Here is a 22,804-nt window from a genome sequence, read left to right as displayed (position 1 = left end):
TTTTTTTGGTTGAGACATTCTTTTCACATGACTCATAGTATAAAGGGAAAAAACTTTTGAAATCTCATGCTACAAATGGCAAAAGCCCTTCAGTTATTTCTTCTTTTTAAAGAACACTTATGAGAAGTATTTTACTAAATGATGAGTGATACTGCTCTTTTAGCTTGTAATAAAGAACACTGCACATTTTAATCCTGCTGTGTTCAAGGAATAAAGTATATTTTGTACCCACTCCAAGAATTCTGGTACAGTAGAAAGTTCGTGGACAAAAATACATTTTCCTGTTTATAGCTTTCCCTCCTGTTCACATCTGGAATAATGCACTGTATTACTCTCATTTTCTTACTGTCCTGCCAGTATTAGTGTCCAGCAACAGAGGATCTGAGACATTTTTGTTTTTCCTTTTCTTTCTGAGAAAAGGCACATTGAAAATCTTCTTCCAGGCATCAACCTCAAGCAGGTCAGGGTCTGGGAATTCAGCTAATGCAGCAATTTTGAATACAAGTCCAAGTGGCTGTGCCAGGACCTGAACAAAAACACATTTCAAGAACACACCAGTTTTTTTAAATAACTAAGGTATTATACAAGGTTCAGATATTACACGAGGTCTATGTTTCAGTGCTAAATATTCTGGAATTATTCAACAGCAGTACAAAGCTGGAGTGACATGGCTTCAGCAAGCATGAAGTAAGACAGGCTTTGCGAAGGTTTTTTTTCCTTTTTCAGTAACATTTTCACCATCTAGTACCACACTACTAATAAGCAGATTAGATATACTACTCCCATCACACTGACTGTGAAGCATGTGTATGATACACCATTATGTGAACACGGAAGAAAATAAAAAAAAAACACACTAAGCCAACATTCAGCAAAATATCACATAAACCCAGTTATGTTTTGTATTTCCCTCAACACAGAACCTTCTCACAGTAAAATCATGGAACCACAACATTAAACTTGAGTTGTCATGCGTATAAATTTCTCTTCCCCAGACATGCCACTAACTGCTACAGCACATGTATCCTATGTGAGGTCCTAGTATAATATATGGGAAATCGTAGTTTGAAATGGGAAAGAATGTTAGGATTTTTAAACAGGGATGAAGGATTACCATTATAAGAACCACTTCCATTTATGTTCAAGTTTGATAGTACACAATCCTTTGTATTTCATTTGTTATCAGTAGCTGCTGCATTTGCCAAGTATCATCCTCATTATGGGAAAAGAAGAAGAAATCCTGCCCATTTTTGCTCCAAAAGGGGTTTCCTGAAAGCTGGCCTTTTCTCAGGAGGAGGTTTTTTTTTTTTTGTTTGTTTCACTGGTTTCCTAGCAACACCTTCCACAATAACAGGCCTGTTTTCCAATATGTAAATGATTGATTTTAAAAGCCCCTCAACTTACAGTTCAAAGTTTTAGACATACTTTTCCCAGGATCACTTACTTTCCTCCTTTGGTCTCCAGTGTCAGTGGAAAATTAGGTGCTGCATAGTAGGATGTTCAGGGGTGGAAAAGCTAGAGAAAGAGGGTCTGCATTTACTGCCAAGACCTAAATGACACTTTCAAGTGCAGTCCCAACTGTGGCTTCTGTAAGTCCTCTACATCTGCATGCAATTGTGCTAGTCTGCATGCCAAAGGACAGGGAGTGAATTCTGGTGTGTTGTCAATATGGTCAAGAATACTTTTTATCAGACTTTGCCATTTGTTTCACTGTGATAAAAATAACCACTTGCTTTATCAGCACTTTTACCAATACCAAAAGTACTTGGTATAATATAGCAATAAATGTTATCTATATTAGGAGCTCACATAGTATACATATCATACTGCTCACCTACCTCAGTGCAAAAAAGAAGAGTATCTTTTTTCAGAGGATAGGAAGATGCTATAAAGCATCATATAGTTAAAGATGCCTTAAAACAGATGCAATAAACCAAACTGATGATTTACACATCTATTTAATGTCTATATAACCACCCAACATGATATTCTAGTGACTTCTCTTTAAAGAGGTGGCTAATGAAACTTAAAAGTCAAGAAGTAAAAAAGGAACCTTCTGCATTCTTGGCTATAGAGACTTTTTGGTAAGTTTGAGACATAAAAGCAGATACAGACATCCTGCTGGCTTTTTAGCTACCTAATACAAGCTGTTTTCAAAGCATAAAGCAGAAGTTAGAATTGATGTATGATGCATTTGGTGTGCAAATTCTATGTGGAAAACTGAGTCTTTAATATCCCAACTGTGTTACTGTTATGCAAATGTCGATTATTCATAACTGATATGAGAAAAGCTAAGAACTGCATATACTAACTGCTGATTTAGACCAAATGACCACAGCTTATCTTCAAAGTTTAGGAGAGGTCATGCCAGATTTCATTTCTGAAGGTTTTAGAGTATCTGGTTCTGTTTGTCTGTAGGCTGTATGATTACAAATTATAAATTTTTGTGGCCTTTTTTTGACTATTAGCACTGTTTCTCATCACATACTCTGCTTATCCATACCTGCTTTCCTCCCAGTCTCGAGACTTCTTTGTTTCATTTGGTTTGATGCAGCGAATGTAATGGGGTGTACACTTCATCAGGGTGCCAACAAGGTCATTTGCTTGTTTCTGTAAAATTGAGGGAAAACGACAGGATCTGAGCTGAACAGGGTAAATCCTGTGAGAGAACTCTAAAAATTATCAACCATCTGCTGATGATTCAGTTGACTGGATCCAATTGACTTTGGTCTTTCTCCAGAACAACCAAAGTCTCTTGGGATAATATGCACCTCATGAAAAATTTATCAGTAAACAGAAGGCACCATTATCTCCAGCTATGTAATATATTTAAGCTATTATACAAAAATATAGAGTGACAAGAAATGCATCAGGTGAACTTAGATTGTCATGGTGAAATACGAGGAAGGAGGTTGATAAAATATTGACTTCCAAAGTCTGCAAGCATGTAATCTAAACATATATTTTACAAGCAGTCTCCAAAAAGATGCTTGCCTTCTAACACTTGCTGTCTTATTCAATACACATTATGGTCAGTAGAATACTTCTTTTGAGTTCAGTGGGCTTGGATCAGGCCCCGCTGCATTTCTGCACTATAAAGAGACCAGTTATCTGTAGTTAATTGTAGGACATCAAGTGGCTGAGTGAAGGGGCTCATTCATTATGCACATGCAAGTACTATTATCGCTACCATCAACTGCTCGTTTGGAAAATTCACTGCTGTAGAATGCAGCTGAACAAACCGTTTAATGAACAGTGACGCTGGGCAAAACATGATTCTAACAGCTGAAACAATGCATCACTTTGCAGTCAAGATACTCCTGATGTCTATCTCTAAAAATGTCTGGACAGTAAAAACCAGCAGAGACTACTTTTTTTTTTTTTAAAAATTTAGGTATCCTTACACAAACACACACCCATATATGCACATCCTAACACAGCAAAACTAGACATACTTTGATTTTACTCCCTGCAGTGGTAGGACGGCCCTTCTTGTCCACTTGAAGATTTTCAGGAAACAGAGCCTTTATAAAAGGCCTAGGAAAGAATGAATAAAATAGTGTTGGCAGAGAAAGACAATTCAATGCAGGAATGTCAAGGAACATGCTGTAAAAGTTGATAGTTGAGCAGAATATAAATAGCTATTTCTATTAATCTGGAGTTATATCAAATCTATTTTAAGATTAGTATTTTCCATGAGCTTCATTCCTCATAGAGATCCCTTGCTATTTTAGTGACACTATACGAGACTTCCAGACTCAAAGAAACGCGCACTTCTTAAAAACTAAGCATCAATTAATTAAAATACATAACAAAAGAAAATTACTTTATATGTTAGAACAGTGCCTGTTCTGAGAGAATGCCACTGATGGCCTTGTTTGAGGCCAAAACAAATGGCTGTCATTACACCATTTGATTCTGACACTGCAGTATCTTCCTTACTCAGATTTGCAAAAAATGAAGGTCAATATAATGCAAGTGATACTGTTCTACTGCAGTGATGTTTCATTTCCACTTTTACACAAAGTAGTTCACAAGTTGTGAAGTAGAGAAGTCAGGCCCTCTGCATCCATCTGAACTAACATGTTATTCCTAGCTTTAAGTAAGTTTTGCTTACGTACAAATCACTGCTCTGCATGAGTTCAATCAAGTCCATGAAAAGAACATCCCGATTTCTCTCGCAGAATCCATCCATATCATAAGATACCTGGGCCAAGGTGGAAATTGATTGTATGTGGTAAGTTGAGAACCCAATAATTAAAGAAAATTTAAATTCTATCCTCATCAGTAGCTGTTCTGAACTTTTTGGTTAGTCTGGTTTAACTTAAAGATACTACAATGATCACTAAATCCTTGCACATGTTATTAGTTAACTCTTTCACAATAAACAAAAAGGAATTTGATCCATATATTTAAATTCAGTGAAAAAGACTGTTATGGAGCTAGTGAATGGAATACAACACAAGTCAATTTAATAATGAATTTTATTGAAGAAAATTTTTTGCATAATAAGGGTTTACTGTTATTAACTATAACTGCAGGAAATCATGAATAGTCTGAGAAATATACCCAAAGAAGACAGAACTGTACATTGTATTCCCAGTTTTATTGGTATATCATCACCCAAAGATCGTTTTTATAGCGGAATTCTTTAAATTTACTGCTATTATAGCCAACAATGAAGACTATAATTAATAACAGACATGGGGTATTTATTTATTACATTTAATATTAAGTTCTGGTTAGTATGTTTGATAGCAGCAAGGCTCAGGCTCATCTCCCCTAAGTAAGGGACATATTTTAGGGGCATATCTGTTCTAAGCTCCCTGCATTGTGAAAGAAGGACACTGTCTCCTGAGATAATCTGGCTATTCAAAATCAAAACAGCCCTCTACAGGGCTTTCCCCTCCCTTCATTACTGTCCTTTTTCTTTATAAATACATTACACAGAATTCAGTGATGACTTTCCACACTACCTTTCCAGCATAATGATGAATGATAAATCCCTGGTTCCAGCTGTTGAAATGTTCATGAGTCCCAATCTGCATCTGGAGCTTTTGAAGCAGTGTTTGGTCAGCTCCTTCTCCCACTGCATGCATTGTGGCACACACATCATCTAAAATGCTCATAATCCCTGGGGGATTCTAATGCATTGGAGAAGAATAACAAAAACAGTAAAAGAAGTGAGGAAAAAAAAATTACAACACCAGTTTCCTCCCTCCACCCCCCCAACAGAAAATTATCTTTGCTACAAAAACACTAGAACAAAGTCACAGCAGGAAGAATTCCCCCCCAGTCAGTAGAGTTCACAGTAGGGATGAGTTTGTACATAAGCATGCAAGTAGTTTAAGGAAAGATGCCACTTTGTGTAATGATAGTGACAGGGGGAAATGATGGGGAAAACAAAGATTGCTGTTAAAAACAAAAAAAACACACAACAAAACAAAAACCCCAAAGCACCCAACATTTGTTTTAGTTTTTAATTCCTTCACAAAGCAATCTTCTTTCTCATTCCAGCAAGAAAATAAACCCATGTCTGAGGAAAGGTGTTTAAACTCACATGCTGTAGTTTGACAAACTTAGAGCTAAATATCTTAAGACTGTGACAGAAATCCCATCCTCTTCCTAGTTATACACATAGGAGATGGGCAAAATCTGATGTGCATTTAAGTGCAAGTCACTATAGTACCTGAACTACTGTTAAAATTATCTGGCTTACATGAGGACAAAGAATTAGCTGAAAAACAACCTACTTCTGTCCTAAAGGATGACTCAACATTTGTTGTCGCTCCAAATCAGAACATAAAGACTTTAAACTGCAAAACATTCTGTGGATCAAAGACACAAAATTTCGTTTATCTACAACACTTCCTAATACTTCCTCTTCACTTGTTTCTGCTTAATTTGCAACAGTACCTCAAAGGAAGCTGGTATTGTAGCTTCCCCAAACTGAAACTTCTCCCAGGGACACAGACAGCCTTATCTGATGTACAGCAGAATATGTCATGAAGGTCATGATAAATTTAGGTGGATAAAATTTTATTTTCCATCATTACATTTTTTAGTCACACATCAATCATGCTATCTTATGGTTCTCTTTTTGGTCAATCTTAGATAACATATATCTTAGATGACATATCTTAGAGACATCTTATGTAAGATTTATATATAGGCTTAGTATGACTCAGTAACTGAACAACAGTATTTACATTTTTCCTATGAATGTTCTTGAGAGCAAAGCAGTTGCCCAAATATTTTAGAGTAAAATCTTGTTTTTTCCATCTGTTTGTTCTAAATACTTACCACTTTGTTCTCTATAAGATCACACACTATTTTGTTGTTAAAGTAATCTATTGGTGTCCATCTAATTCCTTCTTGCACATATTCTTCCTGTTAAGTAAAAAGAAAGATGCAAATATTCCTTTGCACCATGGATGTAGCACTAGGATTTACAATACACTACATATACACAAACTCTGCGCTACTCATGTTCAGGAAGACTTGCCAAATGTATGACTGGGGGGAGGTGGGAGAAATGACCCTAATGACAGGCAGCAGAGAGCTGGATTTAACTAAGAGATGAATCTGAATCCTCTGTTCTCCCCACACATTTTTTTGTCATTCACAGACCTTGAGTAGTCACTGAGAAGAGCAGGAATATTTCATTAGTGCATTTATTGTTAAAGCACCTTGCAAATAGTAACAAAGTGAGTTTTTCAGTATCTTGACAGTGCACCTAAGCATGCATATCCTAATCTAATCTATTTTTAAAATTAAGATTGTGACAGGCATATCAAGGATCAGATCCCCAAAACACCACATTTAGAAATCCATATGAAATGGAGACACAGCTCTACTTTTTATTTCTGTACGCAATTACTGTAACCATAAAGACAGCTAGAGACTGAGTGGGGAAAAATTCATACTAAAATTTGATTAAATTAACCCACTCAGTTGCACACATATGAGTTCAGCTAGACACTTAGCAGGTCATTTGTGTGCTCAACTGCAATGATCAGTTACTTTTATACAAAGGCAATTGTGTATGTGCATTCTTGAAAACACTGTCCTAAAGTCCGTGCCAGGCCTGAGCTCATACAGCACACAATGCTTCTGTCTCAGCTGCATTCTGTCTGCCCTCCCATGCAGAAGCTCACATTCATGTAAAGTGAGATTTTGCAGTAAGACACTGAGCAGAGAACTGCAAATACTTTCAGAAGTATTTTTGCATTTGTCTCAGTAGTTTATTTCATTCACATATATATATATATTAAAAAAAAGAAAGGGTGTGGAGGAAATTAAGAAAAGTATTCCCATTTAACTGTGTGTCACGTCCAACGAAAGCACAGGAATGGAACCAAGCTGCAGTTTTCCATTCCTGTCAGTGAGTCAGAGTATGCAGCCAGTCTGGGCAGAGTCATATGACTGTATTCGTACACCGTATGATGGACTCACTTCTGTACCACAGTATTAAGAGAATAAATGTCTGTAGCTGATGTGGTTTACAGTTTTAGGGTTAGCCAACAACAAAGGGGTTTTTTTTTGTCTTGCTTAACAAGGCAAATTTTATTGTTAGCAGACGACGAAACCTCAATTTTTCCACCAATTGAAAAAGCAATAGCTCATGACTCTTATGATTTATGAATTCAAAAATAATGTCTTGTTACCTGTTCTGCCTTCAGTGTCAGTTCAATAAAAATCTGCTGCAGTTTTTCATTAACGAAGTTGATGCAGAACTGTTCAAAACCATTTTTCTATAGAAAAGGAAACAATTTAAAAATTAGTCTCTAAATAATTCTTAGTTCTTACACTGGCAATTAGCTTCAAAGAAACACTGTCAATGATGGATGGGTTGCTGACTTTATAGACAGTCTGTGTAATCTCAGATCTTTCTTTTAAGATCAATGACCTAGTTTCTTTGAAGTTTCTTCAATACTTTGTGTTTATTAAGTGAGACATTACCAGTGAGAACTCAATATCCAGGAAGCTGGGCTGGGTTTTTTTTTTCTTTTATTCTGGCCCCAGGATTTGTTGGGGTTTTTTTTGTTTTGGATTTTCTCCCCTCCAAATAACAAAAAACTCTCCCAGGTCAGATCAGCTCAAACCCCGAGTATTGCATTGGCTTACCTGGAATATTTCAAAGCCATAAATATCAAGGACACCAATGTTATATTCTTCATGGTCCTTCTCCATAGCCTTATTAATAGACTAATAAAACAGAAACAAAATGTAAAACAAATTGTAGTTTATATATTTAAAGATATATGCATAACCTTAAATCTTTATATAAAAATATTGGGTTTCTTCAAAAAGAACATACTTGAATGCAATACAAATATACGCAACAGGGTATTTTACTTTCACAGTTTAATGAAGTGTTATTGACAGCTAGGAAATGAAGAGTATACTATCCTCTTCTGCAGGTTAGTGAGCCTTTGCATCTACTGCTTGTAAAAATCTTTCCCCTTTGGCCTAACTGGCTCAGTTAAAGGAAAGGAGCCAACACAAAAAGAACAGCTTTAAGTCTGATATTTGATGCATTTTGCAGATTGTACTATGAATCTTTTCACCTATTTCTGTATGACCCTACTTTGCAGCGTCAGTGCTGGTACAGGCACATAGGAGCCTCCCCATCATGACAGCTCTGTAATTTCCACTGAGACACTAGCAGTGCCACCACAGAGGAGACTTCTGTTTCATCTAGCCAGCATCTGTGGCCAAAGGTAAGGCTTCTCCCCCACCCGTACAGCCCAGGGTCTCATTCTGAACAAGAGGGTACTTCAGCATGGAGAATGGAATTTGACCATTTGCTCAAATGCCACGACATCAGGATGCTGAAGGGGTTCTTTGCAGAAGAGTGGGGTAAGAGAGCAGGGGACCATAACCCACTAATTCTGCTCATCTGAAAATGCTCAACTACGTAGCAGAAAGTAAGACTCAAGAGAAGTACGGATGCTGAGAGGAAGGAGATATCAGAATATCATATAGGACAGTTGTGGCAGGAGACTGAGCAAATACAGTGCTGAAAACACAGCTTGTTTGCTTCGAAGAAAGTGTAGCATTTGTCATATAACCAGCACCTGGTATTTAGTATCTGTGGTCATGCTCCCACTGCACTGCTCAGTGCTGCTGCTAGGATTTAGGCAAAGAAACATACTGGGTGAGAGAAATGACAGACAAGAAAAGCACTGCAAGGAACATTCCTAGTGTACTTGTACTTGTTTTGATACTTCAGTAGAATCAAGCAAATCCAACTTACATCCACCAGGTAATCAAAAACACGGGAATGAAGGGCCTTGGCCAGCGCATCCCTGGTGTAGCAGGCTTGTTCCACATTTAGTGTTACATTAATGGACTCAGATTTGCCTCCCCACTTGCTGTCCATCTGTCTGCTGGTTAGTTTTTCCTTCAGGCGGTCCTGGTTAATTCCCAGGAGAAAAGCAGGGAAAGCCAAAACTGCAAGAAAGATCAGGGTTGCTGGATTATGACTTACAGACTAAAGCAATACAGAATGAAGGAAAAAAAAAAGCTGATTCTCTAATAACAATCAGCAGTAATAAACCTCAAGGGGCATGCAGCTTAAAAAGAAAAAGAGGAAGGATTTATGTCTTTAAAATTTCCCTAAACTCCCCAAGGACATTTTCAACTCTTTACTTACATGAATTTCAATTAAGATAAACCACCTTGATGTAAAATAGTCAGCAATTTCTGTACCTTCAGTCCTTCAAACATGTAAGATGGCTTAGGTCATAGTTTTGAACTATGTGGTTCAAACAAATCACTCTTGGAGCAGATGGAAATAAAACAGAGCTCACAGATTAAATAAAATTGACACCATTGAAAAGTCTTTGTAAAAACACAAAATGTTTAAAACATAATAAAGAATATGCTATCTGCTTCTTAATAGTCTCTCCCTTTCTTCTTCTAAGTTAGGATATTGCAAAAAGTTTTCAATTGCCTTGCCATTTATTTGGTCTTGGTTTTTTAATCCCTTATTCTGGAAGTACTGTGCAAATTCTGGTTTCCCTTGTGTAAAAGTATAGCAGAAAAACCCATCTGTGCAATAGGCAGCCACAAATCTAGTATTCTTTGCATTCTTAGCACATGGTGCACATGTTAGCTGCAGGTGCCACACACCTTAAGGAATGGAAAAAGAGAAACGGCTTGAAAGCATATGGAAATAGCTCCCAAGGGCAGCTCTTGGAGTTGGTATTGCACCTCCACTAAACCACATAATCCTCTAACAGTGTTTCCTCCATGTTCCATTGCTTTCAGAGCTACTTTACTGGTGTGATAAGGATGTAAAATAATGTCTAAGGCAGCAGCCACTTGTGCTTTACACATCTGTAACATCACAGCATGATTTCACTAAACCCTTCAGTATGTTAATCCAAAATTATTTTTAAAACTGCAAATAACCGCCAGCTTTCTGAAATCTGATTTATTACCATCAGCAAGCTGATTAAATTTACCCTAGAGTACAAGGAACCACACAGCTAACCAAACTGAGTCACTGGCAACATCTCTGGTAACTCACTGATAACTCAGGTTGAAGAGCACATGTAAAGGTCAAACATCATATGCTTTAAAATGGGAAAGAATGCAAGTAATTATAGACCAAATATGCTCACGCATACTGTAAAGATGCCAGAATAAGTATTTAGCCAATACTACTGTAAAGAATTTATGAAGATAGTAAAATGGTAAGAACCACCATGCATACCTCAGAAGCTCTTCCTTCAGAGTGCTAATGTTTTACTGCAAAGGAAGAACAGCTGGACATGACTTGATATAACTTCACATTCTTAAGATACCTGATTATTTTCCCTAGTTAGGGACCATAGAGTTACTGCCTAGAAATTACTATAAAGCAGGATATGCATGTAACTGAAAAAATTATCCTCAAAGAGTAATCAATAGCATTCTGTGGAATAGTTTTAAACACAATCTGTGAAGAAAAGCTGAAAAGGACGAGGTTCACTTCATCGGTTTTCAGAAAGTGTAAACCAAGTCTTTCAATACAATGCAAGTGTAAAGAGGGATGGTTTAAATAGTTTTCTGCATGAAGGAGAGAATAAGTAGTATTTGGCATGATTTGCAACATGGAAGATTTAGAATAAATAATGATAATTTTTTTTTCAACTATTAATATAATTAAGCACTGTAACATAGTAATCACTGGCAGTTGTAAAGAAGTATTTGTCTAAATGCTGTCAAGAATGGTCTGTATAGATTTGATTCTGACTCAGAGTAAGACTAGAATTTTTGGTGTCTTGAAGAACGGCCTTTGCATGTTCTTCTGCAATTTGCTATATAAAAAAAAGAGCACTACTGACCAAATTCTTAAACTTTTTATTACTTCAGCCACGCAAAGCATGACTTATCAGTGGTCTTTCATTGTGCTTTATCTTTTGTGGCTATCCAGGCTTTACGATTTAGTTGGCTAGGACAAACAGTAAACTGGGGGGAAGATTAACAGAAAGAGAAATGAACCCAACTTTCAACTTCATAATGCAGAAATTGCACTAGACATTGCTATTTCTTCTTTGGCTTCTTTAAAATGCAGTATGTTTATGAATAAGTTTTGTATTCATTCTATCTGCTAATTTTTTCAATGTATTATTCATACACAACTTCTGCATTTATATCCCAGTGAGGAAGAGAAACATGGTGTACATGGCTCATCACAGAAACACATTCACATTTACCAACTTATTTTCAACTCCTATCTTTTCCGTTCGTTAGTTTTTGATGCAACACACCCTGTATCTATCTCGTCTGGCTATTAAATGTCTTTATTTCCTTGAAAGATTTAATACTGTGATTTAAATAGAAGCACAGTAGCTCATTCAGAATCATAAGTTGTATAAAAAATCCTACCCTTTTCTTTGGATGTATAAAATGCCACAAAATGTTTTTCTTTGTGTTCACCTACTATTCTATCAAATGAAGAAATTAAGGTTACAAATTAGCAATTTTTATTTCCCAATTTCTTAAAATAAATAGCAGGAGACTATTAATATAGTTGAGGGGAAGCTGACTGCACAAGACACTTCATTCATATTTAACTTACATAAAACTAAACAAATGCAGTTTTCCTAAACATAAGGACCATTCTGAAATAAGAGAACAGATAGATACGTATAAGCTATGTTGTGCTTATATGTGCTTATAACATATGTTGTGCTTATCCATTCTGTCCTTAAACTATCAAGGTAGTATAAAATCAACATTAGATGCAAGGTATAAATCATGACAAAAATGTTTAAAACTCAAGATCCATTTATCTTTCAGTATCTTGCTGATGTGGGCCTAGCTGATATAAAACAGCAGCAAGAGGTGAAGAACGGAAGGACAGTGCATTGTGGATAAGGAAATAATAAGGAAATAGTTACACAGTAGATGTACCTAATAATGAGGTACGGGTGGAGAAATCCAAGACAGGGAACACAACTACAGTATGTAAATTCTGCATTTCAATTCAATTCTGAATTTCTATTTTCCAGGCAGCTCTTCTGGATGCAAGTACATATATATCTCTCTGCCTGAGCGCTGAGTGTGTACCTGAGACTGGGGATACTCCACAAGGTGGTCGCTGCTTTCACAGGGCAACGAGGTCAGACAAACCACGTAAGAAACAGGTGTGTTTATGAATGCATGCTGATGCATCAAAAGGAGCAGAGTTCACGTTTGCCTGAAAGCACTTCTCACAATTTCTATTATTTAATTCAGGCTGGAAAAGGATTTCTGAAATTCAAAGTGCAAAACTGCACTCCTATTAAGTCATTGTACAAGACAAAAGAGGGGCCTCAGTACCATTGGTTTTGGAAGAGAATCTAAATTAGCAGCCTTGCACTATATGAAATGATGCACTGTGTTTGGATAAGCAGTTCCAAGATTGCAGTTCACCTTATGCCATCTGGGTTTCAGCCCATTGCTAATTCTATAACAGTTTTCAGAGGTACTTACACTCCTCACTCTCCACTCCTGCATAGTTGCCAACTTCTTTGAAGCTGATGTTTCCCAAATGCAGTATTCCTGCCACTATCTGCAGCACCAATGCCTGTTCCTCTGCAAAGATCCCAATCACATTCATTGCATGCTGAGAAGAAAAAAAAAATTGAATCACTCAAAGAATCTGTTCAATGACTCTTGTCATAGAAGTCATTTTAAAATTTTGATGTTAAAAATTTGAGGTTTTCAAAACAGTTCAAATACCTAAGGCAACCAAATTTCATTACAGCCTGCACTGAAGTTTCAAAAGGTACCAGATGTCCTACTTCAGCATTTTTTAATTTTTTAAAATTAAATACAGAAGCATCTACACAATTTAGAAGATGTGTTAGCGAAATAAATTCTGGAAACCTTCAAGTTACTAAAAACCAAGCACCTGCTCTTAAGTGTCATCCTAAAAATAAATAGTTTCATTGCAAAATGGGAAACAATGAACTTGAGAGACAATTATTTTATTCCTTCTACACAGACAGTTTATCCACTGAGAATAAGAACTGTGAAGCTATACTGAATTACTCTAAAAAGCAGCACAGCCTGTCTGGCTTAGGCTGTGAATTTCAGCCACTTACTAGAAAATAATCCACAACAACATTGAGTTTTGGAGTCTAGAGTACATGGTAACTTACAGAATGTCTTCTCAACTGACTATTTTTCTAAAATACCAAATTAGCTAGAATAGAACAGTAACAAGTTTTTTTAGGCCTTTAAAGATGCTACATATATAAAAAAGATGATGTGTTAATATGGTTATTTTAAATGGTAAATTTCTAATAACAGGAGACCAGCAAGTTGACATGACTTGCATAAATGTTACACAATGAATTCGCAACAGCACTGGATAAAGATCCCTGACCCAGGCTTTCCAAGTCCCTTTCTCCAGCCTTTCAGTTGCACTGTTTTAAACAGACATGGAAGATCAACCACCACTAAGAATTCAGCTAAAACAGGGCACTCTTTTACATTTTCTCTAACAGAAGTTCCTCACTGTTTGCATTTTCACATTTTTCATACTGCAGATTATCTGCACTCAATTAAATTTCATTAAATTTGTACCCTTCTGAAAAAGAACACACAGAAAACAAAACGCCTTTCTATAAAAAGCATCTATCTTCTCAGGATTGTTAAGCTGTAACATAGAACCTCTTCAGGGTAACATCCTCAGGGTAAAATATAATTAAAATAAATTACATCTACATTAATTTCTCATTCCCACATTAATACATCAATGTCTTTGCTACAAATGGACAGTAAAATGAACATACACCCACCACCATGCAAATCATGGCATAAAAAACTCACCAGTGTTTCTTGGAAATCTGATTTGTCATTGATGTCATCGACTTTGTAGGACCCAGAGAGACTGAGATAGTAATAGTAGTCCATACTGGTAATGCCAAGACTGCTTTTTTGTTCCGAGGAGGCCCCTTCAATTAGCTGCAGAATAAAAATCCCCAGATGAGGTATCATACAATGACCTTGTGCAGAGATGAGGCAGTTGGAAACAGGTGACTGAGCCTGAAATTACTGGGAGAGATATGGCTAGTGCTGTGCCAGGTATGTATCCTTCCTATGTTTTTGTTACTTGTTTAAACCAAAAGACCAAGATTCTCATTCCCATTCCCATGAATGGTTTAGTTCTAACTTCCACATCTAATAAAAAGCAAAAACTGTGACTGACTTGAATGTCTTCCATTATCCTCACGTCACAAAGATAAGGCAAAGCGGATTTTCCAGTCTGCAATGTATTATCTAAATCCTCAGGAGCGATGCATTTCCGATGCCTACTGAAAGGTAGGCAGAGTTGAAAGAACATACTAAGAAAGCATTATTTGTGACTCTAATTGTGAGGCCAAGTATCCTGTATGCCCACTATAGCATATACGTTAAGCAAGTTCTGAACTGCTCCAATACTATGTTGATTTGAAGCATGGCTCAAGTCACACCTCTTTGCATCATTTAAACCAACAGGGGCAAGAAGAAATAACAGAGTAATTAAAAAGGGTTGCTGTACTCTCTGTGATGCCAGAGCAGAGGCTCCTCAGACCTATGTAAAGTCTACGTCGTTGTGCACAGACATGGCTGAAATAGGAAGGAATGAACAAACTAACCTCAGAAGAGAATAGTCAAAACCCCACAGCCTTTTAACTCCTGTGTCAAAAAGCCTCTCCAAGCCACAGAGGAAAATCAGCAGGACAGTGCAAATTGTTCATATACCTCGGAAGAGGAGAATGCACAGCTCCTGGAGCAACTCCAGCTCCAACTCAGCTTTCCGTCCTGGCAATGGCACTTCAACTCTATGTGAAACTGCTTACAGTCACTTACAATGCACTGTCTTTACTCTAGTTTTGTAGAGCTTGATCCATGGCACTTCAGCAGATAAGGAACTCGCATGTCAAAGACCAGGGAAGGCCAGAAAAGCCTTTTGAAACACAATACAAGTGAGGATGCTTGGAGGATTCAACAAATAGATATTATCCTAAGTGTCCTATAAAACTTAACTGAGAATCACAGCTGTGCTATGGAATTCCAGAGCAGAAGGTATAATTATACAGGACAGTTTAAAAAGAACCCTGTTGGAAAGTTCTCATTTTCTATTATATTCTACTGGGCTTTTCCATATGGGAGTTCACAGTGAATTTCCAAGCAAGACCTTAATACTGAAGTACTTTTGCTCTGGAGCTGAAAGGCAGCTAGGGAGGTCTATGTTAGACGGTGTCTTAACATGCTATCAAGCTTCCCAGTGACAGCCACATTACCTTCTTGAGTACGCATTCAGTGATCTCACTGTGTTGAGAACGACTTTTCAATCAAAAGGAAAAACTGGTCCTAGTTATTTTAAATAACTCAGAAAGGACCTATACACTTCTGACCTGGTAAAAAATGTGAAAACTCCTCTCTCCAGGATTCCTCATTACAACTCGAGATTTTTCCAGTAGGAAGTTGGAGATTTTCCCTCCATCTGGTTCTCCACCAGGGCTAAACTGGATCTCAAAGTATTTCCCCTGAAAAAAATAATTAAAGCTGTTGAATGACTAGTAAATACAAAACTGAAATCATCCACTTGTACCGTACCTCAAGGAAGGTTACTAGGATATTTAATCTTTACGGATGCAGTAACACAGGTGCCTCAAGGTATAACCTAAGCTTAGATTCTTGAACTATCACATATCTATTTTTCTTCCTGCATTTACACAGTGCTAGACGCGGGATAATGTCATGTGTTAATGCAAATGCAGAGAGGAAGTCAGTGGCTTCTTTTCACTGCTGAGACTCTTGCTTAGTGTAAAGGAAACCATAAGGCTCACCTATAGAGGAAGTAAATTTAACAGATTTACAACCAACAGCAAACATTGCGTTCTGCTTGGAAGCAAGGTAAAGCAATTATCTTTTTCTTTCAGGGAGACATTAATCGCATTAACACTCACATTGGCCAAGGAACAAATCTCAAATTTGTAAAGCCTATGTGTAACTTTAAAAAATGGAACCTACAGTATGTTATCTACCAAACAGCCATTTCACAATATTAAGTATTTTATAATGACAGACGGAAAATATTTCCTGCCTACCTTCTGTATATATTAGTAAAGGCACTTCCCATCAAACAACTCTAAGGATGGTTTCATCTATTTTTAAAAAGGCTATTAATTTTTATTTTTTTTTAAATATATATTGCTGTGTTTATTTTACTGATCTGGAAAACTGGCCACTTTGCTGCTGATAAGTTATTTGCTTGCAGACTGAACATTTTATAGATAAATTGTGATCAGTACATATTTTAAGAGAAACAAATGTGCAACCTATACAGAATGAAATAGAGGCCTCTCAACATATACTTTATGTTTTAAAACACACTTTATATTTTTTTTTTTAGATTTACCTCATTTGTAGTCAATTTATATTAAACTCCTGAATACTGTCTCTGTAACAGCACAGAAGTTGGAAGAATAAAGTAATCTCTAAGGCACAGGGACTTACAAATCTGCTGGAGTTGTTGTTCCGTACGGTTTTTGCATTCCCAAAGGCCTCCAGTAAAGGGTTGGACTGTAGAATAATATCTTTAACGTGCTACAGTTTTAGGAAACAAAAGAAACAGAGATTCAGAAATAGACATTTTTAAAGCTCTTACAGATTTTTCTAGAAAACCATGACTTCTAAATTATATATTAAAAAAAGCAAGAAAGCCTGCATCTGTAAGAAATCCTCTTGATCAGATAAGGAACAGAATCTTACAGTCGTCTTTTTTTTTTTCAGAGCTTCTAGGTCCTATTTTTTGAAGAAAATCTTACAAAATTGAACAAAATGCCTGAGGCTAAAAACTGGTCCCTCTGTTCACTGTTCTGCCGAGCAACACAGCCAATAAACTGATCTGTTTTTTTCACCATCTTGATTTTAAACAATTTCCTTCCTGCACAGAAGCATTTAAATCTTTTTCGGGGTCTGGAACCACAACCAATGAAGTCAGAGCAGCATGAAATTTAGGAATCTGCAAGTGCTCCAGCAATCTGTTTCAGGATCAATGATGCTACTCTCTAGCTGTCTTAGAAAGCAATACAGTGTACTACTATTGTCTCTTTATCTGATCCTAGGAGTTGGAAGTATGGACAAGATACTAGCTTTGAAACAAACCCAATGCATGCTGGGTTGTGAAGAGAAGATTGAATTTTATTTCAAAAGAAATGCTCACAGCAACTTACCAACTTCATCAGCTGTTACTCTGTAATCACTAAGAATATTTTTTAGTTTTGTACAAAAAGCTGGAATCTTTTAAATAAAACTACTTCTACAGTATGATTATATTTATTCCAAAAATAACACAATGTATACTTTCTCTGGATCATTCTCTTGGTTACTGAATTATTCTCTGCTGTGTTCCCAGCATCACTGTTGCGCAAAACTAAGCAGAAAGAACATACTCAACATCAAAGACTGCAATAAAGCAAAAAATAACAGTAAGCGCTCAAAAAGAGTGGACTGGTAAAAGCAGCTACTACCTACCTACCACTGCCTATCAGTCAATGAATGACATTGTAACATCATTAAGGGAATTTTTACGGCTAATTCACTCAATTAGCTTTGGTTAATAGGTTTTGATAGACAGAGCAGACATTGATAGTATAGTTATTAACAAAAGCAACTATTTGTTGTTTCAGCTAGCTTTCAGATACTCTAATTTTGACCAGATAACCTCACAAAACAAGATGATGTTCCTGCCGTTGGCTCTCTGACATATAGATACAAATCAGAGATTTAATGGAAGTAATAAAAACCCAAAAAAGCCAGTTCAGTTTTCAGCAGAATGCCAACGCAGGAGAGCAAAAAAATCCACATCTAAGAAAAGGAGATTGGTTGTTGTTCTTAATCTGGTTAAGAACAATAATTAAAGTACCTTTTACCCCTTAACTAAAAAAAAATACTTGTAGACATAATTCAGCATGAGAGCTACAAAACTTCTAGCAGAGATGATTCTGGGTCTGTGGATTTCCCTCACATGGCTCCCATCACACAGGCAGCCCAGCAATCTGCAAGCAAGCAGTTCACTACCCGCTTCTGTTGTCTCTCTGCTGTTGAGGGCCTGTACGTATTTCTACCTGCTCACCCACAAGCTTCTTTGGCAGAGTGCCTCTTGGCTGCCAGTGTCAGCCAAGACAGAGCTTTGCATTCTACCTCTGAAGTAAATCTTAAGACTACGCTTATGCTTCAGTATTACTCTATATCAACTCACCTGTACTTTAGGGCCACCTCCTGAAATTTTGGAGATGTAACTCATGATATATTTAGCAGCAACGGTCTTTCCAGCACCACTTTCCCCGCTACAAAAAAAGGAACACAAAAATGTACCTGTTAGTTTTTAAATAACTCTAGAATGCAGTAATTTGAGGTTTATCTTGTTCAACCAAGACTAGGTACCTTAACAATGAATAATAATAAATATACACCATATTTACATTGGGTAAGATGGTAATATATAGACTGTGAGATAATATTGTAGCATCGTACTTGGATATGTTTGTGAATAAATAATTTCAAATACATCATCTTGCATGACACCAGAATCTCTATGGGACTTCAAAGTCAGAAAATTATGTAAATTGAGAAATAAATATACTTAAACTAAGATGCCCAAAAGAGAACAAGTGTGTTAAGAACTCAGTTCCCATCTAAATTTAGTGGGATTTCAGATCTTAACACATAAACTCATTCGAAAATCCAAGCTTTGAATGCCATGCCAGATACCTACTCCATTTCAGCAGTCTTTTGTTTTAGGTGTTCCTGAATGAAATAATGAGACATTATTAATCACATCCTGAATGACGGAAGAACTACCTTCCTCTTCCTATGCCTCTTGACACAGGGTACAAGAAGTCTTAATATTCCATGCTAGCTTTCACAATTCCTTCCTTCTGTTACAATATTTCACTTCAATGGTGAATAATGTTTACAACGTCAGTAGATTTGCCTTCTCGCGATTAGTAAGCTTCTCAAGAGGGAAAGCAGATTGGCATGCCAGACAATCCGACCTCATGCTTTATTTCATACCTTAAAGCTAACTTCATTTCAACAGATTTCCTCCAGACTTATATAAATCTTGGTGCAAGTCAGCTTTGACCTTAATGAATTTACCCTGACCTGGACAACTATACTAATACAAAAAAATAACACACAGATGTTGGTTCAACGTCATAAATATATCTGAAACACTTTTTTTCTTGTGTGAAAATCTGCTATCTTTAAGCTCCTGAATAATTTCAGTGAATGTTGTCGACTCTTCTATCCTGTGCCTACTTGTTCCTGGATATGGATCAAATGCACGTCTTCTGCACAACATTTAGCTGCGTCTGCCAGAGAAACATCAGCATGTCCTGCACAGGAAAAGGACTTGCTGAGAATGTCAACTCATAGCTCCTTATCAGCATGAATAATGGAGATATTTCCAAAGGTTTAATTCTGAAAAAGCTCCCCAAACTGCCAAGCTGCAAATATCATTTTACAACTTTAAAGCTTCCAAACAGTACAGAACTACTGAAAGGATTTTTTTTTTCCCCAGAAATGTTTTCATGCTTTTGTCTTCTCCTGACTGCAGTTTTTCAGATCAAACAGGAAACTTGAAAAGGTGAAAAAATACTCCTTGATCACCTCATCTGTGAAATGCGGACCATGATTTTTATTATTCCAAGTCATCCTTTCCTTGATCATCAAGAAGAAAGCCTGTATTATTGCTATCTACTACATTCACAGGGACGCACAGAGTTTGCTGGGTGGCAAACTGTATTTAGAAGTTCAAATCAGCAATAGTTCGATAATTAAAATAACATTTCTTCAAAATTTGCTCGCAGTAAATTTGCTCATCCTGTTGTAAAACAAGACAGACAAACCAATCTAAACCAAATGATGCTCTTGAGTTTATAGATGCAGTTTTCAACTGCACACAGGAGGATCCGAGGCCAAACAGTGAATGAATTTGATCAGGTATTATTTATCATGCAGTAAATATGTAGCACATTTTTGTAAGATTTTCTTTGATGCATAAATTATCCTTCTCCTCTTCGTTCAAATTAAGTGTGGCTTATATTTTTCATTCCATAGTGTCTGCCATGGAAATTGACCTGGAGGAATATAGTTCCATTTTATTGTTAGTCTCTGTTTCTATATCCATGGTCCTTTATATTAAATTAATTTGTCTGAAAGATTGCCTTTCAGAGTTTGCTTTAGATTTATGTATGCATACACTTTTTTTTTCAGTTTTATGCTTTTATTGATCAGAGATCAGTAAATTGCTCCAATTAAACTAGAATAAAACAGGATGATGCATTATTTATGAACTAAAGTAACTTTATCTGATGGAATAGTATCTTGCCCCCAGTAAAGCTCAGGTAGCCAACTGTAACAGGGAAATTGTGGCATTCCTGCCAAACGATTCTCATACAGAAGCTTTTTCACATATATCTTACTGCTCTGCTGCTATTAAAACTATTTTAAGATGTAAGAATCATTTTCTAGCTTGGCAGTTTTAAGCATGTTGGAAGTATGAAGGTTTTTAAAGGTTGAAAAAATTATTATAATGGCTTCAAGTAAGTAGATGGTGGTACTGGCAATTTTCTCAGAGACTTTTCTTACTAAAAATAAAAACATTACATAGTCTTAATCACTAACAAAAAAGAACGCTTTGAAAGATGTATTGTTTCTTCTAGTACTATTTGCTACTTCAGAAAAGTGACATTTTGTTCAGCAAAGTCAATTAATGCTTAGCTGAAATCAGAATAAGATTACAAACGCAGAGGGAAAATTTTTTGCTTCTTCCTTCATTCCCAGAAGAATTATAATCAGTGATTAGAGAAGCAAGATCTGATACACAGCCTCATCCTTCTCTCTAAAATTAACTTTCTGAGTGACATTTAATATAGTATCCCTGGCTGTAGAACAACACAAGTAATACTTATCTACATCACAAAAGCCACAACAGACAATCCTAAGTAATTAAAATCTTGATTGGACAACTCCTTGTTGATAGTTTGGAAGGGCTGCCATCCCAAGCGAGGAAGAAATGCAAACAGTCTCCTGTAGGAGACATTTATGAGCTTGGTTCAAGAGAGGTTTAAGTTAAATATCATGCTTCAGTAAAACATTAACTTAATGAGAAATCAAACTCCAGCATAACTGCATTACTCATATGAGTAAACTTCCTTTGTAATTCTGACCGGTGCATACAAAACGAGTGAAGAGGACTGCAGATGACTGCGGGTACTGCTCCCTCTGCCCACCCAAGCACACACTCTGCACCTGCATTCAGCCCAGCCAGAATCCAGCCCATGAATAACCTCATTGTTTACCCTGTTAACAGCCATTCAAAATAGCTCATGGCTCCTCAGCTACAATTAGACATGCGTACATGTAATTTTCTTAATACATACACATATATGCTGCAACTACTCTTTATGAAACAGGCTTCCTTGGCCCTGGAAAGGTTGTTTGGTAACAGTTTCTCTTTTTAAATTAGTGTTATCACATAAAAAGATTATTTTTGGTTGCTATCTCCTCAGCCTTGCAGAGAACTGTATTTTCTTTTGGATCTGCCTTCCTAGTTCACTCACTGACTTTTTGAAGAGGATGAGTTTTTTCTATCAGTGCCTAAATGCATTATTTGGAAATCTGGAATTAAATGTCCTGGTAAAACACACACACAGGGCCCTGACTACAGCAGGACGCTGCAGGGACCTTCCTTCATCTGCCTGGAAATCTATGTCTAGTCTCTAGGAATGCATGTCCCCTCCCAGGTCCAGAGGTAGATGCCACAGGTGCCCGAACTACATGCTGTAGGAACACAGGTGTGCACCAACCCCTTCCCCATCATCCTTGTGTCTCCATTCCTGAAACTCCATGTGCACCATAAGCCAGATGTAGCCTTTTTGATCTGACTGTGAATCAGCCCAGTCCACATCTTGTTTCTCACCTTCTCTTTGTAAAACTTTCTTTAGGGGGGAAATCTGCCATCTTGGGGGGAGGGGGGGAAGAAGGAAAAACCTGGTTTTTTTTCTGTACTAGCTCGCTCTGTTCCTTCTGTTCCACCAGGGATTTTCAGTGAAGCCATCCAAATTCAGTCTAGTTGTGAAGTAGAGAAGCAAACAGCCACCTCATAATAACCATATTGTTATCATCACTCATTTCCCACAGGACAAATTTTTATGGCAAAAACTAAGGTTCACTGAAACACTAAGGTTCATTTGAAACTGCTTAGGTTTGGCAGACCTCTGTGGAACTGAAGACAGACAGACAGAATTGTATCTCAATTTTT

The 22,804-nt window shown here is 36.9% G+C and overlaps 1 protein-coding gene across 2 annotated transcripts in view; it reads right to left on the bottom strand.

The window, feature by feature from the left end:
• MYO1E (myosin IE) overlaps nucleotides 1–22,804 on the bottom strand; it is a 90,779-nt gene that overhangs the window by 27,068 nt on the left and 40,907 nt on the right. For both annotated transcript variants that reach the window (XR_011048953.1, XM_068410155.1), the window contains exons 5-17: nucleotides 18,737–18,824; nucleotides 16,990–17,079; nucleotides 15,885–16,016; nucleotides 14,314–14,448; nucleotides 12,970–13,102; nucleotides 9,260–9,456; nucleotides 8,128–8,208; nucleotides 7,668–7,754; nucleotides 6,304–6,390; nucleotides 4,977–5,144; nucleotides 4,122–4,207; nucleotides 3,456–3,537; nucleotides 2,504–2,610 (exon numbers count right to left, since the gene is read on the bottom strand). Coding sequence is in view for 1 of the 2 variants with exons in the window: in XM_068410155.1 (XP_068266256.1) it covers nucleotides 2,504–2,610; nucleotides 3,456–3,537; nucleotides 4,122–4,207; nucleotides 4,977–5,144; nucleotides 6,304–6,390; nucleotides 7,668–7,754; nucleotides 8,128–8,208; nucleotides 9,260–9,456; nucleotides 12,970–13,102; nucleotides 14,314–14,448; nucleotides 15,885–16,016; nucleotides 16,990–17,079; nucleotides 18,737–18,824 (1,473 nt within the window). In the remaining variant the exon portion in view is untranslated. The remainder of the gene's footprint in view (nucleotides 1–2,503; nucleotides 2,611–3,455; nucleotides 3,538–4,121; nucleotides 4,208–4,976; nucleotides 5,145–6,303; nucleotides 6,391–7,667; nucleotides 7,755–8,127; nucleotides 8,209–9,259; nucleotides 9,457–12,969; nucleotides 13,103–14,313; nucleotides 14,449–15,884; nucleotides 16,017–16,989; nucleotides 17,080–18,736; nucleotides 18,825–22,804) is intronic.

Source organism: Nyctibius grandis, chromosome 11, assembly GCF_013368605.1.
Source record: "Nyctibius grandis isolate bNycGra1 chromosome 11, bNycGra1.pri, whole genome shotgun sequence".
Taxonomy (NCBI): domain Eukaryota; kingdom Metazoa; phylum Chordata; class Aves; order Nyctibiiformes; family Nyctibiidae; genus Nyctibius; species Nyctibius grandis.
This window is presented reverse-complemented; position numbering and strand designations above follow the sequence as displayed.